Source organism: Neophocaena asiaeorientalis, unplaced genomic scaffold (assembly GCF_003031525.2).
Source record: "Neophocaena asiaeorientalis asiaeorientalis breed wild unplaced genomic scaffold, Neophocaena_asiaeorientalis_V1.1 scaffold388, whole genome shotgun sequence".
In the NCBI taxonomy this organism is placed as follows: Eukaryota; Metazoa; Chordata; class Mammalia; order Artiodactyla; family Phocoenidae; genus Neophocaena; species Neophocaena asiaeorientalis.
In genome coordinates, this window is record NW_020172738.1 from 4,806,025 (window position 1) to 4,833,237 (window position 27,213).

Consider the following 27,213-nt stretch of genomic DNA (forward strand, 5'->3'; position numbering starts at 1 on the left):
TTCGAAGAGCTTGGGAGAAAAGAGGAATGACATTTAGCTTGAACATTTAAATTTTAAAATGTTTGAAGCTACGAGACTCAGAGATACAGTTCATACTCTAAACATGCTGTTCGTAGGTTTATATCAATCAAAAATTAACCCAAGGAGCTCAGGTAACACGTGCCAGCTGGCAGGTCAAGGTGCTCCCAGGTCCCACGTGGTGATTTTCTTAGCTCATGTACATGCAAGTGGCAAAGCCTCTCCCAGGTCAATTCAGATTAGGAACCGGATACAAAACTGCATAGTTGGTATGCTCCAAATCTGTCAAATGTATACAAAGACTGAGAAAGCAATATCCCCAAAATGTTAACCCTGGGTACCTCTGAGTGGTGGGGATACAGGTGATTTTTTAAATCGCACATGTATTTTTTTGTATTTCTGTTTATATTGTAAATTTTATCAATGGATACACAATACTTATTATTGAGTCCATTTTCCTGATTATATATTTCTTGATTTATTATCATATAAATCAGTTTTCCTACCGCAAAAGTAGTACACATAACATACGTATACACACATTTTTAAAAGACAGCAATACAAAATCGTAAAAAACAGAGAGCAAACTCCTATGCACTCCACCTTCCAAAATAACCTCTGTTAACATGTGGGTACATTTCCTGCCAGATGTTCGCTTTATGCATATACAAGGTATATATATTACTTTCATAATCAGAAAACTATATAAATGCCAGATAAAGCAAAACAGGAAGATCCTTTTCTGCTTCTAACTCCCTTTAAACATAAATATCTCAGTGAAATAAGACATCAGTGATATGTGACTTTTTCCTTTTATTCATGGAACACAAGCACCAGGAAACACCTTAAGTGACTTGCAGTCTGTGGGTTTGGGGAGTGTCTTGGACGGGTGAGTAGGACAAGCGGCTGTTAACAGTGGTCAATTAAAAGGCACTTTTATGAGAAAAAAATACTTCGTCACGAGGGATTTCGCAGTGACCAACCCACTGGTCACTAATCTGGCTGCTTTGCTGGTTAGTTCAATACAAGTTGCATCTCCGGGATGGTACATCGCCACTGGAGAGGCTGCTGGGAGCCCAACTGTGGATGCCGCCTGCTGTGTCATGGAGTGTGTAAGTGGTTTCCCATCTGAGGTCTTACTTAAGCTTTTCCAGTTACACATCCCGTGAAGGCAGAGTGATAGCATAGCAAAGCAGGTTCACTGCAACCACCATCCAGATATGGGGGGCCCAAGGAGCCAAGGCGCTTGGGCAAGGGAGACCGGAACGACAGCCTGCGATGGTAGCCATGTCCTGTTCCTGGAAAGTCACCATGGAAACATGCCAGGAGGATGAGGGATGGCTCCCTGCTTCCTTCCAAGTCGAGCACTGAGCAGAATGAGGGCCTGATCTTCTGGGCTGGTGAACACAAACCTCCTGGCGAAGGTCACGGTCTTCAAAGACAAAACAAGGCTGAGTCAGCAGTGAGAGAAACGAGTGTGGAAACTGGTCCCTAGGTGGAGACGCTGACTTTCTGTCTGCAAGAAGACAAGGCCAGGAGGTGGGCCACTCCCAGAGAGCTGTGAGCTGCATCCAACAAGCCTGGTCTCAAGATGTCAATCTGCTTGCAAATTAGACTCACAGAGGCCATAGGACGAAGGGCCACGGCAGATGTGAGCAACTGGGACGGTCATAGTGCCTTCTGCTTTTGTTCAAAACTAAGTGGGGGCTTGGAGACAATGGTAACACAGCTGGATCACACTTGTTCACATGGCTGCGTCACCTCACTGGCCGTCGAATCTGTGAAGCCGCTTTCTCCTCATTTCTTCTTCTGGTGTGAGCTGGAACCCATAGGCCGGGGGGCTATTTCTGCGATCTCCTGTAGAGAGAAAGCACAAGGGAGACTCAAGCGCTGCCCACCCACTGTCCTGACATTTACAGGGCACTGCATCCTAGGATTCCCAAGGGGGAAAAGAAAGATGGCTTGGGTGTCATCTTTATATTAGCATGAAACAGAAATGTAACAAACATATTTCAACTTCAGAGGTCAATACTACATTTCAACGTAAAGTAAACATTTTCAGCGAGGTCCAGTCCATGAAACTAATTTGACTCACTTTGAAACTTCTTGACAATACTCCCATTTCTATGTTCTTTTCCATCATGTTCCACAATTTGCATCATTTAATTTCCAAAATGTCTCAAGGGCTTACTTTATTTCTTTTAATGCCCAGAAATAACTGTCACTGTCCGTAACATCCTCACCCAGTGTGCTCGTAGGGTTCTCCTGTTGGGCCCTTCTCCTCCCTCTAACCTGCTGCCTCCTGTACTTCCCCAGCTGGTGGGAATCACGCCTGCCTGAAACTCACAAGCCCCCACAGGGCATCATGGCCCATAGAGCAGGGGCTGTGTTACCATAATGACCAATATCTGGACAGGCAGACAAAAATGCAGGCATAATATCTGAAGATCATGTGGGCCATGGAAATCATCACTGAAAAGGGTTTCTCGGGGCTACAAACAGAACATATAATTTGCAGTGATATAAGCATTTCAATCACTGCATTAAAAAAAACACTCTTCCAGGCACTGTAGGGGGATAATAAAGGAATAACAATAGACAGTCCTTGACCTCAAGGACCCAGAAACTTAAATCTAATGAAAGAGCTTCAATATCCTCCATAAGGCAGCCATGCAGGGCGTCACTGATGGATACACGCAAACAGTAGGTTCACGTCTAAGCGTGCGGACCAGAAAGATCGCACCTTTCCCCTTCTGAGCCTCTGCTAACCCTGTAAACTCACTCTGAAAGGCCCACTCCCATCACCTCCCTCCATCAAAAGTCCTACTCGTTTTCCAACGCCCCATCCAAATCGCACTGCCCTCTGGCCACCCCCAAAGGAAGAGCTCTCTCCCAATTCAAGTTCCTCAGCTTCCAGCACCTTCCTCTCAGTGGTCCGCATGCAACAGTCACCACATCCCAGCAGACAGGGCAGCCCCTGTGCATACCGCTGCCCTCTCCTACTGGAAGCATAAGCTCTTCAATGGCTGGGAACATTTCTGACGCTTCTCTCTGCTCCCCAGTGCCCGGTACAGCCCCGCACACACAGAAGCTGTTCAAGAAAGATATGGGCCTGACTCAGCGGCACATGCCTATGACTTCCAAAGGTATATGTTACGGCCAGACCACCACATTCAACGTTGCCCTCTGAGGTTCTGACACAACTGAGTCTGGAAGCCCTGGCCTAGCTGGGAAGGGTGGATGGGCAAGAGGGTCGGAGCCAGGAGGGAAAACAAGTGAACGGTTGACCCCTCCCGCTCTCGCTCCAAGCGTGGTACCTTGTCGGAGACGCTGACAGGTAATATATTGACATGGTGGTTGTTAAGACAATGATGAAAAGATGTTAGAGAAAGCAGTGTGAAACTAAGAGTCAGTTTGCTAAGCCACCACTAGAATTTCAGTTGTCAGACAATGAGAACTTTCTAAAAAGGCAGTCAAAAGCAACCCCTTTTTACATTTTTTTCCCCCACAGTGATAGAGACCCCAACACTTACCCATGTCTGATTGTCCTTTCCTTTTGAGACGTGAGGGAATTACCCCTGCTGGACCCCTTGTAACATTTCCTGACTAGTCCACCCAGAAGTGATCCAGGTGGGCCAAGCTCGGCACTCACTCGCGCTGGGTAAACTCCACTTCGAGGTTTTTTGATAAGTGAAGTATATGTCATTTTACCAACTTTCACTAAAGATGCTGTTCAAACGTGTAAGACTTTTACCATAAAGATTTTATGAATACTATAAGATTCAAAGTTTTACTGGATATCGTTTTCACCACATACATTTGTAAAGGAATTTCTCTCTGTTCAAAGTGGTAAACACTTTGAAATTACAGAGAAACTCATGAATCCAATTACCATTAGTTTATTGCTTAAAAGTGCTTTATACAATGAGCTCCAATTCCTGTTTTCCTTTTAACGGTTGTTTTTAACAAGTCCATTCTTAATTGCACTTATGAGTGCGGGCCAGTGTGTGACAGCCCATTCCAGCTGGGCAGGGAACCGGGAGGCCTGGCTGTGGGCGGAGTTAGAAGCAAGCTCAACGTGGCATCTTGACTCCAGGCCACAGGGCACGAGCCCATAGATGCTGAAAGATGCTCAGACTCCCAAAGGGAATCACAGTGTCCAAGAGGAAAAGCCTGTTCCATGAAGGGAAATGCAGGGAGGAATCAGAGGGGGCAGACTGTGAAGGTTCTGGGGGTTCAGCTCTCAAAATGGCCAGCCGGCACAAATGCTCTCTGGACCCATGCTCGGGGCATTTAAGGAGAACCACGGCTGAGCCAACAGAAGAAATGCCACGTGCTGAAGTAGAAAACTCACATCAAGAGAGGAACAATAATCACTCTTTCACAAGAGCCTTTATTTTTCTTTTTTTTTTTTTTTTTCGGTACGCGGGCCTCTCACTGTTGTGGCCTCTCCCGTCACGGAGCACAGGCTCCGGACGCGCAGGCTCAGCGGCCATGGCTCACGGGCCCAGCCGCTCCACGGCATGTGGGATCTTCCCGGACCGGGGCACGAACCCGTGTCCCCTGCATCGGCAGGCAGACTCCCAACCACCGCGCCACCAGGGAAGCCCCACGAGAGCCTTTTAAGGTACCCAATTTGAATTAGCTTTTACTCCCAATTTCATGATGCCAATTTTACAGATGAAAAAAACTGAGGCTCAGGGAGTGTTAGGGACACACCTAAGGTCACAAAGCTAGCGTGAAGGCAAGCAAAAACTTGCACCTATCGGTCTTCCGGCTGCAGTTCTAGCTCTCCTCCTCTTCCACAGCCCCACACTGCCGATCCTACTAACACACCGAGTATGTTATCAAATCCCTTCGCTATGCCTTATCCTCCTGCCAGAACCCAGAGAGTCCCTTTCCTTCATGGATATGCAGGGAGCTCACTGTTATCTGAAAATAGAAAAAGAAGAAGATCCAGCCTAAGCTCTCAAATCGACTGGGCTGTGCTGTCATCACAGATGTGACTACAAAGTTCCCGCACTGGGTCCCCTTAAATTCTACTGACTACTAGAGTGGTTTGGGTTTTTAGGACCCCTGGAAAGGCCTTGTGTATAGCAACAAAACAACAATAATGACAATGCCTGATGTGGATGTTTTATGGGTATTTTAAATCCTTCAAACTCAGTGTTTCTGTTAACACCAAAGCCACCCGACTGCAGAATGATTCAACTGCTTCATTTCAGGCTTTGAACTGCATTCTTCTTGCTGGTAGTTAGCTTTCTTGGAAAGTTTTCAAGACTAAATTAACCTGTGATATGTTGAAGGCAGTTATGTATTTGATGTCAGTCAGCCAACCCCCCAGACCTGTTCGTCACATCTGTGCTCTGGGTCAGTGCCACACTGGGGACCAGGCCTCCAGCTGCTCCCCTCCGTCTCAGCTAAGCTCTGTCTTCCAATTCTCCACCTTGTCATTTATTTTTAAACCATTTCTATATTTTCCGCTTGTGTCACATGACCTATTATTTCTCTCCTTAGTCTCCAGGACCCTCTGCAGGCATTTCTCAAAGGGTCTAAGAAATGCACTTTCCATATCTACCTATATTTATTAAGCACACAGAAAAGGATCTGGATGGGCCTCAGCTAGACGGCAAAAGTAGAAGAGGTCCCCGTGGGTATACTGGAAAAAGTGTTGCTAGGAAAATGGGAGATGCTTCCGGCCCTGCCTGGAACTAGAGAGGACACCCCAGGCAAGTCTTCATTTCGGCAGGCTCTGGTTGGTTCACTTGTCAGGGGAGAGGGTGCAGAACAAGGTGGCTGCCAGGGTCCTTGCCGTGACTCTGGAGTCTGATGACTGGGATAAAATCCTGACTCTTCCACTTACAGCTACACATCCTTGAGCAAGTACGTTACCTTCACGCGGCCTTAGTTTCCTTACCTATAAAATGCAAATAGTAACAGTAGCTCCTTTGCTGGACTGTTGAGAGAATAAGAGAGGATGCATATAAAATGCTTAGCTGAGTGCCAGCAGTGCAGTTAATGCCTGACGAGCACTGGATGTCAGGACTCCTAACCTCGAACATCACTGAGAATCATATGGGTTAAATGTCTACCTGTTAATATCACTGGCTAAAAGACAGATACCAAACAAAATGACCAAAGACTTCTTAAAAGATAGAGCCCAATTCTGTTTGAGGACCAGCCGGCAGTGTTTTGTACAAAGTGTGGAGTCACTACTTACTAAATACTTGTCCTCTAAGAGACAGATACGAAAAAGGTAATTCACAACCTCCACATGCCAGCACACTTTTGTGACTTTCGGCCACTGCGAAAACTGGAGAGCCCAGCTGAGACCTCTTTTCTCCACTGAGTTAAATCATGCATTGAACATTTACAGGTCTGGGTGAAACAGCCTTGCTCTGATGAACTTGGTACAGAACATTAGTATTTATGAGCCTTGCTTCTATGGTCCTGTAAATGGAGGTCAGCCCTCAATTTTACTCAAAGAAACAGTGAGCATGCTTCAAAGGACCTCAGGAGCAGTGCCCAGTTTAAGAAGATTTAGCTCAATTATAGCACCAGTAGTGAGATCATAAGATTTATTGATTTGTGGTTCCTGATGGAAAAATTTTCAGTTCTCTACCCTTATGTATAATGCAGTAACCTCTGCATTTTACATCTAAGGGAGGAGAAGCAATTTCATCCACATAAGAATTGCTAAAAAGAATGCCATGAGTTGATGGCCATTTTCCCTACTGTTCGCCATCCCTGTAAATAGAGATGTTTAATTTGCTGTATTCATAGATCCTGCCCATGATCTGACGAGCCCTCTATGCCATTCAGTGAAATTATACTAAAGTGAAGCCTCAAGATGGCTTGTCTTTCCCCTAAATTGGGGACCTATGGAGGCAATCACTTAAAAAAAATTTTTTTTTAAACCAAGAAACCTCTAAATATTCCTGTACTCTCTGGGATTGCTTTTGTCAAATGAGGGCAACAGCATGGGACCCATATTCTCTCTTTCAAAAATGTTACTTTATTAGAATTCCATGAATTCTAAAGCTTCCAAAATGTCTTTTGACAGGACAGTTGCTAAGTCATTTACTATGACCAAAAAGGCCTGGAAGGAACCCCAAGTCCAACAATTAGCAAGATATTCTTTTAAAGTAGGAGGTGCCCGAGGACAATACGAGCACTTTCCTTTTTGAGGCACTAATTATAACGATCTATCTATCCATCCGTCCATCGCTTTAAAAAGAGTTTGAGGGCTTCCCTGGTGGCGCAGTGGTTGAGAGTCCGCCTGCCGATGCGGGGGACACGGGTTCGTGCCCCGGTCCGGGAAGATCCCACATGCCGCAGAGCAGCTGGGCCCGTGAGCCATGGCCGCTGAGCCTGCGCGTCCGGAGCCTGTGCTCCGCAATGGGAGAGGCCACAGCAGTGAGAGGCCCACGTACCGCAAAAAAAAAAAAAAAAAGAGTTTGAAATTCACCTAAAAATCTCATAACTTTCATACAGATGGACGTTTCATTATGGTTTACAATAAAGGTAACATCTAGATGTGATTTGAGAGAGAAAAATTCACATTTCCACTCCTCAACTGATCAAATCAACAGTGGTGGGATTCCTTAGTTCTGAAACAGTATCTTGAATCCCAAAATGAGAAGCTCTGAATGGAAATCAACTCAGTTGCTACTTTCCCTGTTGTACTTTTCTCTCTGTTCTAGTTGGTTAATTTGGGGGACCGTTAATGGACACAACTGACTTCAAATCAACAGGCTTCATAATCAAGTTAAGTTGATAATTATAATCAACTTAATAATCCAGTTAGCAATTCGAGTAACCTAAAATATTGGGTCCACTCTGTCAGATCTAGAGGTTTTTTTGCAATATAGAGAACACATGGTATGACCTCTAGAACAAAAAGAGGAAGTCCGGGAGGAGACAATAAATGTTTGCTGGGCAATTGCTACATGCTCCCTCTACTTTACTCTCCCTTCCTTTTAAAAAGTGTACAACTTTATTAATTCCCATGCACTGAACGTATGGGACCAACATCCAGACCAAAATACGGTATTTCCAGCACTCCCAAGCCTCCATGGGCTCCCTTCCAGAAGCGGTCCACTGACTTCTTACAGCAGAGATTCATTTTGTCTATTTTTGTCCATAAACGGATTCACATAATATGTACCTTTTGTGGGTTGTTTCATTTTACATTATGTTTGTGAGACTCACCATACTGCTGTATGTGTTTTCTATTCTACTTATCCTTCTGAGTAGAATTCCCTCGTCTGTTTTATAGAAAGAAGAATGGAGGCTTAAAGATTTCAAGGAACTTACCAAGGCCACACAGCTGCTCAGGGACTGAGGCAAGAGTCACACCTAGATCCCTTTCTACTCTGCTCCAGACATGAGGTGTGTTAGTTGTCTTTCTTAACCCCAAAACCAGAATCTGTAAACCCGAACAATACTATTCCTTTCAACTTGATTTGGAAGCAGGATCTGTTTAAAAAGCAGCAGGAAATTTTACCTTCTGCTTTAGATAAAGTTCACTGCAAACAGTAAGATCTTCTGGATAACAAAGTATCTAGAATTAGGATCTCCCTTGACAAGGTTTTAGCAAGAGGCCCAGTTGCAAAAGTCAGCCTTGGTGATTAACTATATCATGTATTTTCTAAACAGAGAACAGCTTATAAATTCTTACAGAAATAACTCTCGATGGGCTGGAGGGGCAGCAAAAAGAGAGGCTGAGGAGAAGAGGGTCTCCCACTAGGAACCACTGTAACATGAAGCACATATTTCTTTAAACAGATGGATGCAGATTTTCTCTATCTATCTATGGCTGTGTTGGGTCTTTGTTGCTGCGTGTAGGCTTCTCTTTGTGGTGGCTTCTCTGGTTGCAGACCACAGGCACTAGGTGCACAGGCTTTAGTAGTTGCAGCACGTGGGCTCAGTAGTTGTGGCGCACAGGCTTAGTTGCTCCACGGCATGTGGGATCTTCCCGAGCAGGGATGGAACCCGTGTCCCCTGCACTGGCAGGTGGATTCTTAACCACTGAGCCATCAGGGAAGCCCGGATGTAAATTTTAATACTAAAGGGATTTTCCATTTTTAAAAATCAATCTGTCTTAAATCCTTTCACAATTCTGTCACCACCTTAACACTTTATCAAGAGAGATTTAAATGAGATTAGGAATGATTTTCAAGCACCTTTTATATATATTTAATGGCTTTAGGATGTTTCAAATTTTCTTTGATGTAAAACAGCATGCCTTTTGGCCAGCAATCTGAAGGTACCTCAGATGGAGTTTACCCAATCACATCAGCTGATTCTGGAAACTGAGAAGAGGTTGACTATCTCCTCTGGAGGAACAGCCTTCCCAGTTCCATATAATTTGGGGCTGTACCTTTTTTTTTTTCCTTTAAATTCAAAATCACCTACTGATATCTACGGGACAGATATAAGAAAATTCTTGGAAAACTAGATGCGGGGCTCCCTTTGCTTCCATATTCTCATTGCCTAGTACCCACGAGGGCCTACGTGCCTGGCTCGGACAGCAGAGAGAAACCAGACAAGGGCCCTGCCTGGAGGGAGAGATTTGAGAACATATTTTACAACAAAAAAGAGAAAACTGAAAGTAGAATGAGGAAGTCTTTTGTGGGCAGGGAGTTCTGATGGAAAAAAAAAAAAAATATATATATATATATATATATATATACACATATACACACACACACACACACAAACACACACATAAGTACAGACAAAGCTAGAAAAAAGATGAAGACCCTTTGGACTATTAAAATCCCACACTCCTCTCTGAAGCTCCAGGGCCAATGTGCCTGACTTGCCCAGGACAGGCAGCTGCGGCCTGGGGCCTCTCCTGATGTTTCTGATAGAGATCCCATACCTGCCCGCAAACAGGGCCCTAGCAGGAACCCCCCAGAGAGGGCCGCCGCCCTGTACCTCCCGCCTGGCCTGCATCTTTGTTGGACTTGGACCCTCCAACCTTAAAGGATTCCCGAGGTCCAAATGGCTACCTGCTCAAATCTCTGACCCCTCCGGCTCCTGGCCCTCTATCAGCTCTGACCCCTCTGATCGTCATCTCTTAGACAGAGGAGGCCTTCCACTGCCTTTTTATGGCCGGATTTCCTGATGATGTTAAGATGGGGCCACAGTGGCGGGGGCAGGGGAAGGACAAGCAGGATGGAACTTCTAGCCTTTTCCTCAGAGCCTGGATACCACCCCTCCTCTTGCTTCTTGATCATGGGGTTATCTTTGAGTAAGTTTTAATTTAAGTATTTTCTAAATTTAATTATCTTTGAATAAGTTTTAATTTTTTTTTTTAGGAGAGGGAAGCGGGTAAGAGATTATTTAAACTATAATAAATTGAGCTCAAAGAGATGTAAAATTGCGTCTTCCCAAGACCCACTGGGTTCCAGCCCTGCTGCCTGCCACTTGCTATGGCATCATCGTAAAAGACTGGCTGCGGCTGAATTCTCCCCTTGCTGGCCTTTAGCAGCCCCGTCCCATGAGCATAGTTTCCATAGAACAGCAACCAACTGGCCGGTGAAGGCAGGAGTCAGAGCTAGGCTCCCAGTTTTCAGTAGCTCAAATGCAAGAGGTTTGGGCAAAGCCAGGCAGTCTTGGAGACTCTATGAACGGGACAGCTGTCTGGTTTGCTGCTGTGATTCCTAAACTTTCATGTGCACCATAATGGAGAACTTGTTAAAAACGCAGATTTACTAGACCCTACAGCCAGAGATTCTTATGCATCAACTGGTTGGAGAGCAGGAAGGTGCATTTTAATGAAAACCCACCCTGGCGGCGTTTCTGCTGCAGACAGTGTACCAGCTCACTGAGAATCACTGGGGGAAAAGAACACACTTCGCTGGATGTGGGTCTGCATCTGGCTCCACAAGGACCCTGGACGAGGCACTTCTCCCTGGGCCTCGGGCTCCTCATCTGTGCAACGATGGGTGCTGGATTGGACATTTTAGACCTCCGCACAGAGGCGCAACATCTGCGGCTGTTCGTTTCTCAGTGAGCCATCAGGGTTGGCTGGCCTAAGAAGGCCGGGTGCAGATGGGCCACACCAGCAACCTGCGTCCTCCACTGCCTGCAGTCCGGGCAGCTACTCCGCCTGCCCCGTCAGCCAGCCTGGCCGTGACTTCTGACAGCTGGGCCAAGAACTGGCCATGCTGTGCTTCTTGGCAACTTCCTCCAACTAATTTGGTCTAAATTCAGTGTCCCTCCCCATGCCCCAACGTTTTAATTTTTAATAAACTTTTGTTTTGTTTTTGGGTTTTTTTTTTTTGCGGTACGTGGGCCTCTCGCTGTTGTGACCTCTCCCGTTGCGGAGCACAGGCTCCGGACGCGCAGGCTCAGCGGCCATGGCGCACGGGCCCAGCCGCTCCGCGGCACGTGGGATCTTCCCAAACCGGGGCACGAACCCGTGTCCCCTCCATCGGCAGGCGGACTCTCAACCACTGCGCCACCAGGGAAGCCCTAAACTCTTTATTTTGGAATAATTTTAGATTTAAAGAAAGTTACAAAGGCAATACAGCCAAACATCTTACATTATCATGACCTAGTTGTCAAAATCAACCACTTACAGAGATGGGTGCGCTACTATTAATGAAATTCCAGACTCCACTTGTATTTCACCCGTTTTTCCACTAATTTCCCTTCTCTGTTCCCTTCTCTGTTTCACCAGTTTTGCCACTAATTTCCCAACTAAGGCCAGCAGTCCATTTAGTTGTCAGGTCTCCTTAGTCTCTTCAGGTCTGTGGTACCGTCTCAGTCTTTTCTTACTTCCTGTGACCTTGACAGTCCTGCGCAGCACCAGCCTACAGCAGAACGTCCCTCAGTTTGCTTTGTCTGATGCTTTTCCTCATCATTACTCTGGGGTTAGGGTTTTGGGAAGAAGACCGCAGAGGAGAAGTGCCCTTGCCATCCGATCATATGACTTATCACTGGTGATGTAACCTTGAGCACTGGGTTAAGGAGTGTTTGCCAGGTTCTTCCCCTTTTAAAACTTTTTGGTGAGCTCCAAGGCAATGAAGCTTTAACTCTCATCACCAAGAGTTAGCTGGATAAACTGGAATAGGTAGAAGTGGGTACCTCAAGCAGCCTCTGTCACTCTCCCTGCTTGAGGATGAGCAGGGTACAGTGGGGTCATCCCTGACCTTCACTGAATTCAGGTTCTCCAACACAGAGGTGAGTGCATGAATCACCAGGAGAGCGCTTTGAGAGTTTCCGATCTGGCAGGCTTGGCATGGAGCCCAGGCTACCGTATTTTAATGAGTTCCCAGGTGATTCGGAGCTACACTAGCTTTTTAGAATCAGCTGAGATTTTTTTTTTTTCAACTGAAAATATCCACCCTGGGTTTCACGCCAGTATTTACACTTGCCGGCAGGTGGAGCCAGAGGCTCATGACTCAATCTGCTGAAGAAAACTAGGACAAATTCCAGGCAACAAAGCATTCCGCACTGCAAGCAGAATTAGGGTTATTCTGAAACAGATGGGCTCTACAGAAGCCGTCGCACTGAGTATTACGCAGTTGTTCATTGTCTAGATGGTCTGAAACCCGGGGACTATTCGCCAGCATCTAGCAGTTTCTGTGTCATATCAGGTTTCTTCCAGAGCAGAGGAGACTGACAAGACCCTGGGAGACAGATGTGGTTATGGATATGGATGTGGACACAGGTATTTTAACCAGCTCTGAACTCAGGATTTACTCCTGCTTTGGTGCATACTGCCTTGCATAGCTGACTGCATCTTCCTGGAATGATCAGGATCCCTCTAACGCCACATCAGAAGAGTAGATACAATAGATACATTTGGATACACACATACCCAAATAGATACAATCTGTGATGATAAGACAACAAATCCCGGATGCAATAATTCTAAAACTGCTTTACTTTAAGCCTAATCAAAGTGGTCTGTTTCCTGGTTTACATTTTTACCCACACGCCCACTTACACTTGGCCCCATCCTCTTTCCTTCTGCCCCTCTCCTGTGCTACCCCAGCTGGCATTAGCAGGGAGGAAGCAAGGGCAAGGAAGGCCAGCTAGCACGCACTTGACTGTGCCTGATGCACTGGTCCACAGTGGGCAGGACCAGGGCTTACAAATGGAGTATTCTGTGAGTCCTGGAAATCTACAACAGCCTCCAAGCGCCAACGGTTCCTCCGTAGAGAATGTTTTCAGTTCCTTAGCCTGTGATCCCAGGCACTCAGCTGCTGCTGTGCTGGTCAGCCCGGGATCAGAGAGGCCGTGAAGGCGTCTCTGAGGTTGGCAGCCTGGGGACGGGTGGTTCAGCAGGTTCTGCTGTCTCTGTGCTGGACAGACCCTCAGTCACCTGAGGGGCGCACAGACGTGCTTCCTGGTGGATAAGGCCCTGCTGTAAGCAGTGGGTTCGTAACTGCCTGGCACAGCGGCTCCCTCCCTCCAATGGATAAAACGTCAGTTGATGGTGCCCCCCCTTTCACGAACAGGGGCAGGTCCCCCTCTCAGAAACAACAAAATCCCCAACGTGCTTGCTCTTTGCCCAGATTCTCAGACGGAGGCAGAGAGAAGCACTGTTGGTGACATTTAGACCTGTTTCATTTTTTTCTCACTCCCTTCAACTTGAGTTTCAAATCAGAGACAGCCCAATGGGCAGCTTTTTAAGCAACAGCCCAAGGTAATGTTTTCATTGACTTTTAAAATCATAGCCCATTTGGAATTAGCCCATATTTCCCACAGAAACCTCAATCTTCTGAAAATACCTTTTAACCTTTGGGCATAGAAAAATATAAGTAAATATCATCCCAAGAAATCAAAGAATAAGAAAGAGAAAAGATGGAGAGTCAAGAGGAGAACTCTGGAAAGGGACAAAGAAACTTAGATCGGGAACTTCTGCCAAGACCAACCACTGAGGGGTAACGTCCAGGTCACACTGGACAACTGTTGCCAGTGACTGTTTGTCAGGAGAAACAAGGATGTGGAGCCTGGGAGGGAAGGGGTTAGGGACAGCTGACCCTAGGCTTGGTGGCCGGACTGACTGGCAGCAAATAAAATGAGCCACGTGACAGGCCCTACACCTTCCCACTGCTCGCATGTCACAGTCCTGTGAAACACGCAGCAGCACGTCAAAGCTCTAGAGACTAGGTACTGGATCTAGAAGAGTAATTTCCAAACTTTCATGTGGATGAGCACGGTAAGAGGCAGATTCTAGGTTCTAACTTGGGAGATCCCAGATCAACGGCTGTGGTGAGACCCAGGAATCTGCATTTTTCAGAAGCACCTCGTGTGAGTCTGATGCTACCAGCCCCACTCTGAGAAACTGGGATCCGAGGGATGCCGTACTACATTCTGGGGTTTTGTTTGGTTGTAACTAACGATCAGCACCAACACGGCATCTGGTTTTGTACACACAGGTCTTTTGTTACATCTTCCCTGAGCCAGAAGCTCTGGTGGTTTCCCAGGTTGTGCCGTGCTCAATCCTGGATGACGTGAATTTTAAAAGTAAGACACCAACGCAACCCAGCTCTCCTAAAGATTCTATTAGTTATAACATGAGAGTGGACGAAACTGGCCACTCACCCAGTCGTAGGAGCAAAGCCACTCACCTCTGGATCCCAGGTGCCTGGGACCTGGTGGGCACGTCATAAATGTTTGGTGAATGAACAAAAAACCAACTAATATGCTATCAGGGCTGAGCAGAGAGGGGGCCAGGAACCAGGGGCCCAGGCCAGGCCAACGGGGCTAGAGGACCGTGACAGAGATGTGGGTAAATGGTGGCAGGTAGGGAATTTCAAGGCCCAAGAGTCTTGGTTTCTGGCCTCAGCCAACAACCAGCTTTCAAACCCTGAGACACAAGTGGGTGAGAACAGGCGACAGAATACAATTCAGTCTATTTGTTTCCTCTAACAAGTGCATGAAGTTGGTCTGGGCTCTGGGGTTCCGTTACATTAGAGAACTTCAGTATCCAGAAGTAGGCCAAGATATGAGATGTACTATGTACATCCATGTTGAATGCTGTAAACATTCAAATTATTTCTATTTTTCAGATATCATAAGCCTGACTGGTGCATAAGTACACATCAAGAGATACCGATATCAACGCATAATTATGAAAACAATCCCTGACCTAGGAAACTGTCCCTGAGATGTTGAGACGCCAAGGAGAACACCATGGTTCGAAGCTCTCACAAAAGCTAGAAGCTGCCGGCATGCTCCTCTCTCAGGTGGAGACAGAGGAAGATGAACTATTCTGGGAAAAGCCTGCAGTGAGCGTGCGTCACAGCTGGTCTCAAAGGTGCATGCATGTCAGGGTGAAGGTGGGGCGAGCACCCCGAGAACCACCGGCTCAACCCCACAAGGAAACAGCAACGCAAGGGGCTCGGCAGATGCACTTGCTGGGTTAAAAAAAAAAAAAAAAAAAAAAAGGCAGGAGAGGGAGGGGGCGGGAGAGCCAAGAGGGAAGGTAACTGGAAGAAGAATGACATCCTTGTCAGCGGCCCAAGCCCCACGAGTTTTGAATGGTTGGTGGTTTAGAAAACCAGGGTGGGCTCCTCGGCAAAGGCCTAGATAAGCTGGGAGGTAAGGACGACACAAGCGTATCCCTTCAGAGCGGACCAGCTCTGAATGAGATAAGCGGCAGGGTGAGAGCATCTGCACAGAACGCCAACAGGCAGGAGCCTTGCTCTCTGCACCAGAAGCTGAGAAATGCTTCCTGTGGGTCAGAGTTGGCCTAGAAGTGGGATGGCTGTGAAGTTCTGGGATGCGATAAACTATCCCGGAAGTAGGACGGTCATCTTAAAAACACGCTTCTTTTTGTATTTGGTGGTATTTAACCAGTTACCTGGCGGTCCAGTGGTTAGGATTCCACGCTTTCACTGCCAAGGGCCTGGGTTCGATCCCTGGTCACGGAACTAACTTTTTGTTCTTTTAGGTCTGATTAACCCACTTCCACCCACACCAAGTTCTGATCCACTAGTGAGAGACCGTATGTGTGTTTGTGTGTGTACATGCACCCTTGTGTGTGGTCTCGAGTATGTGTGTTACAGACACGCCTTGTGACTGAAACTTCTCCCATAAACAAGCCCTCCCAGCCTCAGGAAGAGCCGGGGGCTTTCTCAGACCGCTGGCACACAGTCTTGAAACAGCCCGCCTCTAACTAACCTAGAATGGCTCAGAAATGATTCTAAAGTGGGCTGTGCTAGGGAGAGAGACTCAGTAACAAAAATGGCTTATTCTTACATGTCTGTTAAATAATTTCTAGTACAACAAAACTTATTTTATGAACAGAAAGGGAGACCACAGAATGAAATTTTTTGAACTTTCAATTCCAAGTTAGGAATCTAGAGCGAGGCTTACCTTGGATAACTGATGATTTAGATAAGTGGGGAGGAATATGTTGTTCTCTGAGCATCTTTGGAAACAGATGTTTCATCTAAGTGTTTGCTGTAGCCAGAGAAAAAGCGAGTACTACAAGGCCTACCTACAGTCTTTTTTTTCTTTATTGGAGTATAATTGCTCTACAGTGTTGTGTTAGTTTCTGCCGTACAACGAAGTGAATCAGCTATATGTATACATATATCCCCTCCCTCTTAGGTCTCCCTCCCAGCCCCCCATCCCACCCATCTAGGTGGTCACAGAGCACTGAGCTGAGCTTCCTGTGCTTTACAGCATGTTCCCACTAGCTAGCTATTTGATGCAAGGTAGCGTACATATGTCCATCCTAGGCCTACCTGTAGTTTTAAGAAAGAAGCTTTAAAGACACCATGGCAAGTGTGGAAAGGAGATTCTGTGTGAGATGCATCCAGCGCATCTTAAAATCAAGGATTTTCAGGACTTCCCTGGCACACACAAGACTGTGTGCCAGCGGTCTGAGAAAGCCCCCGGCTCTTCCTGAGGCTGGGAGGGCTTGTTTATGGGAGAAGTTTCAGTCACAAGGCGTGTCTGTAACACACATACTCGGTCCAGTGGTTAAGATGCTGCGCTTCCACTGCAGGAGGCGTGGGTTCGATCCCTGATCAGGGAAGTTCCACATGCCTCACGGCGCAGCCAAAAAAAAAAAATCGTGGATTTTCAGAGCGGGGTGGGGGAGGACTTGGGATGATGGAATCCAATCTGCTCAGTTCAGAGCCCAGAAACGGAAGCCCAGAGAGGGTAAACGGGTCTCCCATTTTGCACAACTAATGGGGGCAGAATCAGAACCCAGGTCTCTCAGTGCTCTGGTCATGTCACCAGACTTCATTGTTTTCCCTTTTAGCCATTTCATCCTGAAGAATCCAAACCTCCCTTTCAAGTCCGGAGTGGACATTGGTGTTTTATACAAGTGCCTTCTGCTACCCGGCTCTGTGGGCAGCACGGGAAGGGAACGGGCTCTGGTGCCAGACAGAGCTGAGCTTGTACACGGGCTCTGCCCCTTCCTCTGTGCTCCTGGACAAGTCACTTTCCTCACCAACCCTCTCTTTTCTTATCTGTGTGGATGCAGGAACCTACCCCTGGATTGCTCTGAATGGAAGGAACTAAAGGACGCCAGCACCTGGCTCAAAGCAATCAAGGGTCAGTGGTTCCTGCTATTATGCTAAAAACCCCTTCCAGGTTTCCCCACCCCGGGAATGTCCCCACCATCCATCCAGCTAGTCACACACACCCAGATCCCAGTCATCCTAAACAGCTTCCCCTTCCTCATGTGCCACCTTCAACCCGCCACCAAATCCTGTCATTGTAACCTGAACCTTCCCCTAACTCGTCCCCCCTTCCCTGCACCTGCCATGTCACCAGCCCTGCCTGAGCCACCTGCTTCGTGAGCCTACACTGGTGCCTGAGCCCCTAGATGATGTCCTGCCCTTGCTCTGGTCTTCCAACCAGCCACCCTCCACAGGGGAGCTGGACAGCTTTGCCAGAACACGCATCTCATCCACTTCATCCTCTGCCTAAAGCCCTCCAGGAGTTTCCTTTCATTCAAGGACAAATATCAAACTTCGTACGCAGCCCAGAAAGCCTGCCCTCCCACAGCTCCAACTCCCAGGGACCCCTCCCCGCCTCCCCAAGCTCTCAGGAGAGTGGCCGCATCCCCCTTTGCCCTAAGTTCTCCCAGGATCATGTCCCCTTTCTCCCAAGCACACGATGCCACAGTTAGTAGTTACGTGGGACTCTGATGATCCCAGTCAAGTGCATCCTCGTTAGGTGGTGAGCTCTGTGGGGTGAGAACACGGCGGGTTTGTGTTCACCTTCTCCCCAGGGATGAATAAATGAACAAAGCAGCAGGAATGGGCAGGAGGGAGATGTGGAGGAGTAACTACTGTCCTCATTTTACAGATGGCCAGACTGAGGCTCGAGGAAGGCGTGTGACTTCCCGAGGTCAGAGCCCCCAGGAACTGGATGGAAGCGCAGTGGTCCTCACACACCGCCCACCACGCCGCTTCAGAAACCAGCTCCCACATTTCTCCTTTACCATCCAACCTTTCTTCACAGTAGCCAGTGGCTCAGCAAAAAATTAGTGGGTTCTTTAAAAAAAAAAAAAAAAATAGGAGGCTCTGAGGGCATGGGGGGCGGGGACTATAATTGTCACATGGAAAAAGGAAGAAATTGCAAGTTAATAACGGGGAGATTTTGAGTTTAAAAAAAAAAAAGACCATCCAAAGCTACAAGATTTCTTGCCATTTAGACCAAATGGAACAACATTTCCAGAATTGTCTCTATGGATCTGAAGATTCTAGATTAAGGGCAAGTGACTTGGCCAAAGGCTTAGACCTGTTTTCCGACACAGGTACTCTTAGGGAAGGAAAAACAAGAGCGGTAAAAGCCCCAGCAAGGTTGCTACACCAGTATGACTGATCTAAATGGAACACACTTCCATGAGTCATTTGTAGCTTTAAATACTATAGAAAAAAGAATTTATGAAACATGCCCAAACAGTCTCCCTTTAATGTGGCGAGCTCTTTTCAAACCACATTGTTCAAATTTATGTTAAAATGCAAACCCTTCATGTTTACAATGGTACTCTTGGAGGAATAATATAAAAGTACAACTGCTAAATTTCAAAGACAAGACTTATAACCTCAGAACAATGGGGGCATTCCCAGCGCAAATTTATGAGCTGTTAAACCTCAAAAGGTTTCCTCAATTAGCAATGAAGGTTTTGACATATTTGCAGCCTGGTATAGGGGCTGCTTTTTATACAATTTGGGGTGTACCGCTTTTATCGGAACTTTTCCTTACTTTTATTGACCTCGGATGACAACTATTGTGCTCCTCCCTGGGCAGCGTTTGATCCTGCTAATTGTGCCGTGGAGCCGGGACGGCATTTCACGGTTTACCATTGCTCCTGGGGCGCACGACAGATTATACATAATGCATTGCGTTGTAATTGCTGCATTGTGAACTTGGCTCGCCTCCCCAACATAAAATACCGACATCCAAGTAGTTTTATTATAAAAAACCGTAAGGGATTCTTTTGGATTATAAACATCTGAAGACACAACGTTCTCATGAATTCCGGTGGCTATTTTGGACCCACACAGGGCGGGTGAGGCTGAAAAGCAAATCAAATGTACTTCACATGAATGTTTACAGAGAAAAAGAGGAGGCAGTCACGAAGGCAAGGCCATACGGAATGCAAAACAAAACGGAGTAGGAGCTGAAGGGCAGACAAAAGTCCAAACTGGGAAATCAAAGAGGCAAGGTCTAGTGATGGCCCTTCGTCTCCCTGGGCCTCAAGTTCCTCCTTTTGAAAACAAAGGCACAGAACAAAATGACCACAAAGGTCCCTTTTCCATGAAGATAGGAGCCTCAGGGGGGCAGTGACCTGTTTTCCAAGACTGATTTGTCAGCACTAGAAACCTGTGTCTTGTACCAAACACACAGCTTCTCACCACTGCCCTGTTGGTTTGGGGCCTCTTAGAAAAAGATGATGCCTCTTGAAAGGGCAAGGGGCAGAATAAATAAAGCACAAGTTTTGTATGTGCAATATGATCAAGTGCAAAAAAAAAATCACACGAACAGTACAGTGATCACTCTAGATGCCCACAGCAGGCCGCGGCCACAGGACCTGCTGCAGATCTGGAAGCAACACCAAGGCACCAGGGGGTGCCCTCTTAACCCTCCCTTCTCTCCTCTCCCTGCCCCGGGACAGCAGCCTGATATATGAATTCAGGGAAATGAATGTCCTAGAGGAGCCAGAGGTGCTCCAGCAAGATTTCAAGCACGAGGGGTCACCTGGCAGCTCAGCCGGCCACACAGGTAACACATAACTGGACTGTGTTAGAACCGTGGCTTCTCTTTGAAGCCAGGCCACAGACAGTCCAACGTGCAGTTGGTAGGCTGTTAACCTCCTGCCAAAAAATTCTGTGTCCCTCGACCGACTTCTCCTCCCACCTGGTTCAACAGCAAGCAAATGGCCCAGTCAATTGCAAACCGAATTTAAGACTTAAATTTGACAACGAAGTATGCTTAGAACTTTGAGCGTTTGGCATAGGAGGGTCAGAATTCTAACTATTTACTTAAATTATGACACCCAGCGCTGCATAAAAGGCATCCTGGATGAGAAACACACCGGCTGTCCATCTGTCAAGATTGTGGAAAGCCTGTGAGGCAGTGTGGGCCTCCTCCCCCAAACCCTCACGTCTACTGTGGGCGACGTAGCCATTCTGCTACCAACTAGTTCACGTGAACAAAAGGGGACGCTCCGGAGTGGGCAGCTAGGGGGGCAACAGTCAGGATTACAGTTTTAGGACAGAATACTCTTATTTATTGGCTCTAGAGTTATGCTAAGGCTCACAGACATGTTACCAGGGAGATACGATCAGCTGTGATTTTGTCAGTGAATGAAGCACATCAAGGTTTTTCTCTGGCTATCACTCCTTAAGAGACAATAATAGGGAATTCCCTGGCGGTCCAGTGGTTAGGATTCTGCACTCTCACTGCTGAGGGCCTGGGTTCGATCCCTGGTCAAGGAACTAAGATCCCACAAGCCATGTGGCGCGGCCGGGAAAAAAAAAAAAATGCAGGGACTGGGCAGGGAAAGTGAGAGGCCATATCTAGGAATTGTTTTTGGAAACACTCCCAAGGCAATGGACTTTGCTCTAAATAAAGAAATACCAATCTTCAAAGGGGGATAGTTTTGGGTAAATGGCAAAGCATGAGGAAGCTGAGTAGCAAAGGGAATATGAAAATACTACCTTCCCAACAAATACCATATGATATCACTTAGACGTGGAATCTAAAATATGACACAAATGAACCTATCTTTGAAACAGAATCACGGACACAGAGAACAGACTGGTGGTTGCCAAGGGGGAGGGGGTTGGGGGAGGGATGGAGTGGGAGGCTGGGGTCAGCAGATGTAAGCTATTATATGTAGAATGGATAAACAACAAGGTCCTACTGTGTAGCACAGAGGACTATATCCAATATCCTGTGATAAACCACAATGGGAAAGAATATTAAAAATGCATATATATATATATATCTATATCTATGTATAACTGAATCACTTTGCTGTACAGCAGTAATTAACACAACATTGTAAATCAACTATACTTCAATTTAAAAAAAAAGAAAACACCACTTTCCCAACTTCTTTAGACAAAACTAGGCCTGAGGTCCCCCCCGTCAGGCAACCACTTCGTAGTCACGAGCATCTCCAGTGCAAGAAAACATCTCACACAATACTGTATCTATGTATAACTGAATCACTTTGCTGTACAGCAGTAATTAACACAACATTGTAAATCAACTATACTTCAATTTAAAAAAAAAGAAAACACCACTTTCCCAACTTCTTTAGACAAAACTAGGCCTGAGGTCCCCCCCGTCAGGCAACCACTTCGTAGTCACGAGCATCTCCAGTGCAAGAAAACATCTCACACAATTTTCTTGAGTAATTATTTCCCTAAATTGATGCCAGGAAAATCTTGTTCTTTCTCTGGGGAGAATATATTTGGGATTCCTGCCACAAGTTAAATGATCTAGATGAGTTTAGAGAAAGATCATTTAAGGACAATCAAAAAAATTATACACACACACACACACACACACACACACACACACACACTGGAAAAAGAAAATAACAAACGTGAACGAGAGTGCCTAGGTTGGAGGTCCAGGTAGGAACCCCATGAGGAAGGATAGTGCCAGGGAGACAGCAGAAACTCAAGAAGGGTTCTGCATCCCTCTATTTTGAAGTCCAGGTCCATCAAGAGATCTTAAAAGAAATACATAAAAAGAATACAGCAGTGGAGAAACTGAAGTTTTACATTTCCAATTTTTATGTTATAGGCTTCCTTCCCCCCCCAACTTCAGTTTATAAACTGAAGGCTTCAGTCTTTTGAATACACAAGGACACTCGTGCACACACAACCAAATCCAACCAAGAAAAGAGAAATAAAAACCAAAGCCATTTCAAATATACCTCACGCAAGAACTTGATGGAGCGTCTGGACTCCGGAGACAAGTCTGCCTGGTCATGGTGGTATTCCCAAGGCAGGTGGCCAATCAGAATTTGTTGAATGACTGAACCCCAAAGAGTTTTCATGGATGGAGGGTTAAGTTCCACCATTTCCAGCTCCTGCCTTGACCCACAAACTCAGCCATCCAGGGGCGCTGCAGGTTTTTGGTTTAGCCCTAGTCTGCCCTGGAGCCATCCAGTGAGATCCAACTAGAGACCCTGGGGATCCAGATGAGCTGACAGGAGAAATTGCTCCTGGTGTCCATTTACATAAGAAAAATGAGGATCCACTTTTCTAGGGGTGAGATCAGGGCTGAGGCAGAAAAGGATGGCTCTTACACAATCTTCATCTCTCTCTCCCCTCTCATGTAGTCCCTTTGTATTTCTTTCTTTCACAAGAAGGGGGCTCTCTAGCTTTCCAACATGTTCAATAGCTACCAAATCCAAGAACTCTGAAGACAGACCACGAAGATTCACCCTTGGATTTAAAAAAAGTCACATCTCGTGAAAACACAGATATCACAATGAGAAATACCTAAGAGAAAACACTTAGAATTCGAAACAAAACAAAACAAAAAAGACAGGCACTTCTTTGGTTTTGTCAAGAAACTTATTTGAGTATTTGAATATTAATAATAACCACATTTATCCCACACTTGTAAGGCAAAGCAAATAAACTATAGCAATTAAACAGAGAAAAGAATTAACACCCTAAAGTAGCTACTCCTTCCTAAGAGCTACCAAAATGCAAATAACTTATAGCCTGTTCTTTCTTGTGCCTTAGCTGTAACAGAGGAGAAAACTGGCTTGGAAAAGAACAACGACAGAAAGACAAGGACTACGTTTTGAATGCACTGTTTGGGGGACGTCCACCATGACGGCCGTGTAAAAGAAATAAGCCATCCAGGGCTGACATGGGCTTTAATATAATGCCAGACTTCACCACTTATTATTCATTCGTTTGTTCATTCTTTCACTCTTTCTCTTATTAGGTGATCATTCATCCAACAGACATTTATTAAGCACTTTCCCGGGGGGTCTGTGATAGGTGTGGGGTGCACAGGAGTGAATAAGAGCAGGGGCATGGCTTTATCCACTGTAGAAACAGTGCTCAGGGACGAAGCCTGTGAAAACGTCTGAGATCTCAAAGTAATTAAGTGGCTCCCTCAGTGAAAAAAAAAAATCTATAAAACTGAAAAGTAATAACTATTTGATTAAATGCCTATGAAACGTACCATATCAATCATTTATATCTCAACTCATAAATATGACATATATATTTATAGTCGTTTACTTAAATATATATTTATATACTACGGATGGGCTGTCACATGTTTCAACACGTGAAATGACACAGGGTCGGGGTGGGGTTTCTAAAAATAAAAGCCCACATAAGTCCTCAAAAGTCCCCACAGGATGGACAGGACATCTGTGCTCTCCCGGAGTTTATAGTGTAGTGGAGACAGAGGCACACGCCAGTAGCCACAATCACCTTGTGAAATATCTAAGAAAGTACCCCTCTGAGCCTCATTTTCTTCATGAAAAAATAACCTACTGAAAACCAGAAACCATGGCCTTTGGGGCAGTTCTGAGGTCCAAGTTAAAAATAAAAAAAGATGGGAAAGTACTTCATAAGTTCAGAGTGATGAGAAGTAAACTTTTAACCCCTTTGGTCTTTGCCCCTCCTGGTAGTAAATGCCTCTTACCATGTCGGATGCTACACCTGCCGCCTACCTGGGAACTGGTGCTCAGACCAGAGACAAATCTCTACCACATCCTAAACATAAGGCTGCTCTGGTGCCCTTCTGCAGCCCACAGATGTCTCTGATGGACAGACACACGTAAACCAGGACGCTTCATGTAAAGATAAAACTTGGCCTGTATCGTGAGATTCCAAAGAGACAGAGGTTAAAAAAAAAAAGAAAAACAAAAAATCAAAAAACCGCCCCCCCACTTACGCTGGTAAAAATGAAACCATTTTTCAATTAGCTCAGCCCTAAGCAGACACCATCATCTATTTTGCCCTAAGAATGAAAAGCTGTGGACTGCTCCTAAAGTCAATTTTACTTCTCTCTTTTGTAGACATTTCATGAAATACCTTAATCTTCCCAGCAGGAAACATTAGTAGGTAAAAGAGGAAAATGAACTCAGTTTTGGAAAGAAAGGATCATGTGGTATAACACAGAAATATATCCTAGGAGGCAGTCTGGTTCTATTATTTGTCCTTTTTCCTATTCTTCTTCATGGGCTCCCTTTTAGGCAGCCAGCTGGGATGGGGCTGGGGCAGGGTATGACCAGGTTAAAAGCAGCCCAGGACACAACATCATAAACGGAAGAGGGATAGCAGTTATAAGCTTCTGCAAATAGAACCTGGCCGCTTCAAATGTGTACGACTAGACCCTCCTTCTGGCTTCAAGATTTCCTTTGTGTCTCACCACGGGATGTGTGTTAGGATGATGTACAACGTGTTTAAATAAAACAAGAAAACAAACCAAGAAAAATTCTGCATGATGAAGAAGGAAAATCTACTAAAAATACTTTACAATGGCTTCAAACATGAAATCACATTTACAAATAACATTTTCATGACTTGGGCCTAAGTGACTCAGGAGCATATGGATTAAATTTCCTTCAGAACGCACAGGGCTTTAAAAATCAAGCAGAAACTTGCTTGGCAAAATTAGTTTGTAGAGCAGAGCTCTGGGGAAAAAAAAGAAAAGAAGTTTGTCAGACGGCACTCGCTTTGGCATCCCTTCTCTGGTGCTTTCTTTGATGACCAAGTCAACTGGCTACAGTGGCCATTGCCTAGGAACAACTTTCTTGGAAATCGTTTAACTCTCTTTCCCTATTTAGGCAAAGTATTCAATAACTTTATAATAATAAATGACTCTCCTTCACCTCGACTATCTCAAGCATCAAAAATCGTGGTCTAAGGTCCACTTCTGTAAAAAACGTTGAGCCATCTTAGGCAGAGAGCAAATGGCTACCGCATCTTTGCGGCAATCAGGTATGACTGCATATATAGGGATGCTTTTATTTCCTATTAATCCATTTGAAACGAAATACTTTTTCGCCCAAAATTAAAGACACACATTTTAGACAGAGCCCACAACAATCAGGCTCTGTTTTACCTGCCCAAACTTTGTGGTTTCTTTCACCACACAAAGTTCACACACGAATACTACCACCACCAACATTGCTATAAAATAACCTTAGCATTCACAGGGTTTACTGTTTCCAAAATGCACCCTCAAACATCACCTCATTCCATTCTGGGGGATAGTCATGACAAGTATTTAACCCATTTTTAGATGAGGAAACTGAGATTCGGAGAAAGGTCATATAGCAACAACTAGCCATTCTTCAAATACCAATTGTACTTTCCTGTCTCGGCATCTTTTATTGTTTATTTTGATAATTTTTAATAGTCATGTTCTCTAGAATACCTATTCCCTTTATCCCCACTGACCAGAATCTCCCATTCTTCAAGGACCAGAACATATACCACACCTTTCAAGATGTGATCCCTGAACACTAAATCTCCAAGCAGGATGGTCTTTCTTATGTATCAATTGGGCTAGGCTACAGTTACCAATTATTCAGTCAAACACTAATTGGGGTGTTGCTCTGAAAGTATGTGGTAGATGTGATTGAGTATCTAATCAGTTGACTTCAAGGGAGATTATCCTAGTTAATCTAGGTAGCTGAAATTAATTAATTAGCTGAAATTAATTAATTAATTAATTAGCTGGAAAACCCCCTAAGAGCAAAGCTGAAGCTTCCTCAACAAAGAAGAAATTCCACTGATGAACTGCAACTTCAGCACATGTCCCAGAGTTCCAGCCAACCCTTCCCGGAGGCCTGCCCTACAGACTTCAGACTTGCTGGTTCAGCTCCCACAGTTGTGAGCTCCTCAATGAGTCAGGCACTGCTTGTTACTGGATCATGAGAAAACAGATTTTCATGAAGTTCATAGGGCACATTTGGGATATCCTGACTTAAAATATCTGTCCTGTGGCATTTATGGAATTCACTCTTGGGGATCTGGGGTCGCCTCACAAAGAGGTGGTCCATTTTCTACATCAGGTTCTCAAAGTGATTCCCAGACCAGCATCAGAGCGTCACCTGGGAGCCTGTTAACCAGTCAAGTTCTCACACCCCATCCCCAAACCCATTAAGTCAGGAACTCTGGGGGTGGGGCCCAGCACTAAACACAGGAAACCATTCTGTTTAGTGTGTAAGAGAATCACCTGCAGAGCTCGTTGAACTAAAGACTGTTGGGTCTCACCCAGGACACATAGCTATTTACATGTAAATGAATTTAAAAAAGCAGTGCCTCAGTTGTACTAACTACATTCCAAGTGCTTAGCACATGTGGCTAGTGGCTACCATGTCGGACACTGAAGATAAAGACCATGCCCATCACTGCAGAAAGTTCTATAGGACAGTGATGCTCTGGAGCCACTGAGAGGGACCCCTGGGAGAAACCCCTCCAACACACGTCAGGTACTACAGGCAGGGAAAATAATTTCCATTATTAGCCTTACGCCGAAAAAGCACAAGGCCAGATGGTCCAAATCAAAGGCAAATGTTCCTTTGTGGTTACGTTGCTTCTCACGTGGGCGATTCTCTGTAGCTTAGGAAGAGTAGCTTCAGGGACTTATGTATTCAACACTAGTTAAACTAAGGCTGGGGAACCCAGCAGCAGTAGCGCAGGCTACGTGAGTCATCAGAATCCTTTTTTTTTTTTTTTTTTTTTTTTTTGCGGC

General features: G+C 45.6%; 1 protein-coding gene across 4 annotated transcripts in view; it reads right to left on the reverse strand.

The window, feature by feature from the left end:
* Window positions 1–471: 471 nt before the first annotated feature.
* RHBDD1 (rhomboid domain containing 1) overlaps window positions 472–27,213 on the reverse strand; it is a 115,126-nt gene continuing 88,384 nt past the window's right edge. For all 4 annotated transcript variants that reach the window (XM_024740619.1, XM_024740617.1, XM_024740616.1 and 1 more), the window contains one exon: window positions 472–1,875. In XM_024740619.1, the coding sequence (XP_024596387.1) occupies window positions 1,781–1,875 (95 nt within the window). In that variant the 3' untranslated portion in view covers window positions 472–1,780. The remainder of the gene's footprint in view (window positions 1,876–27,213) is intronic.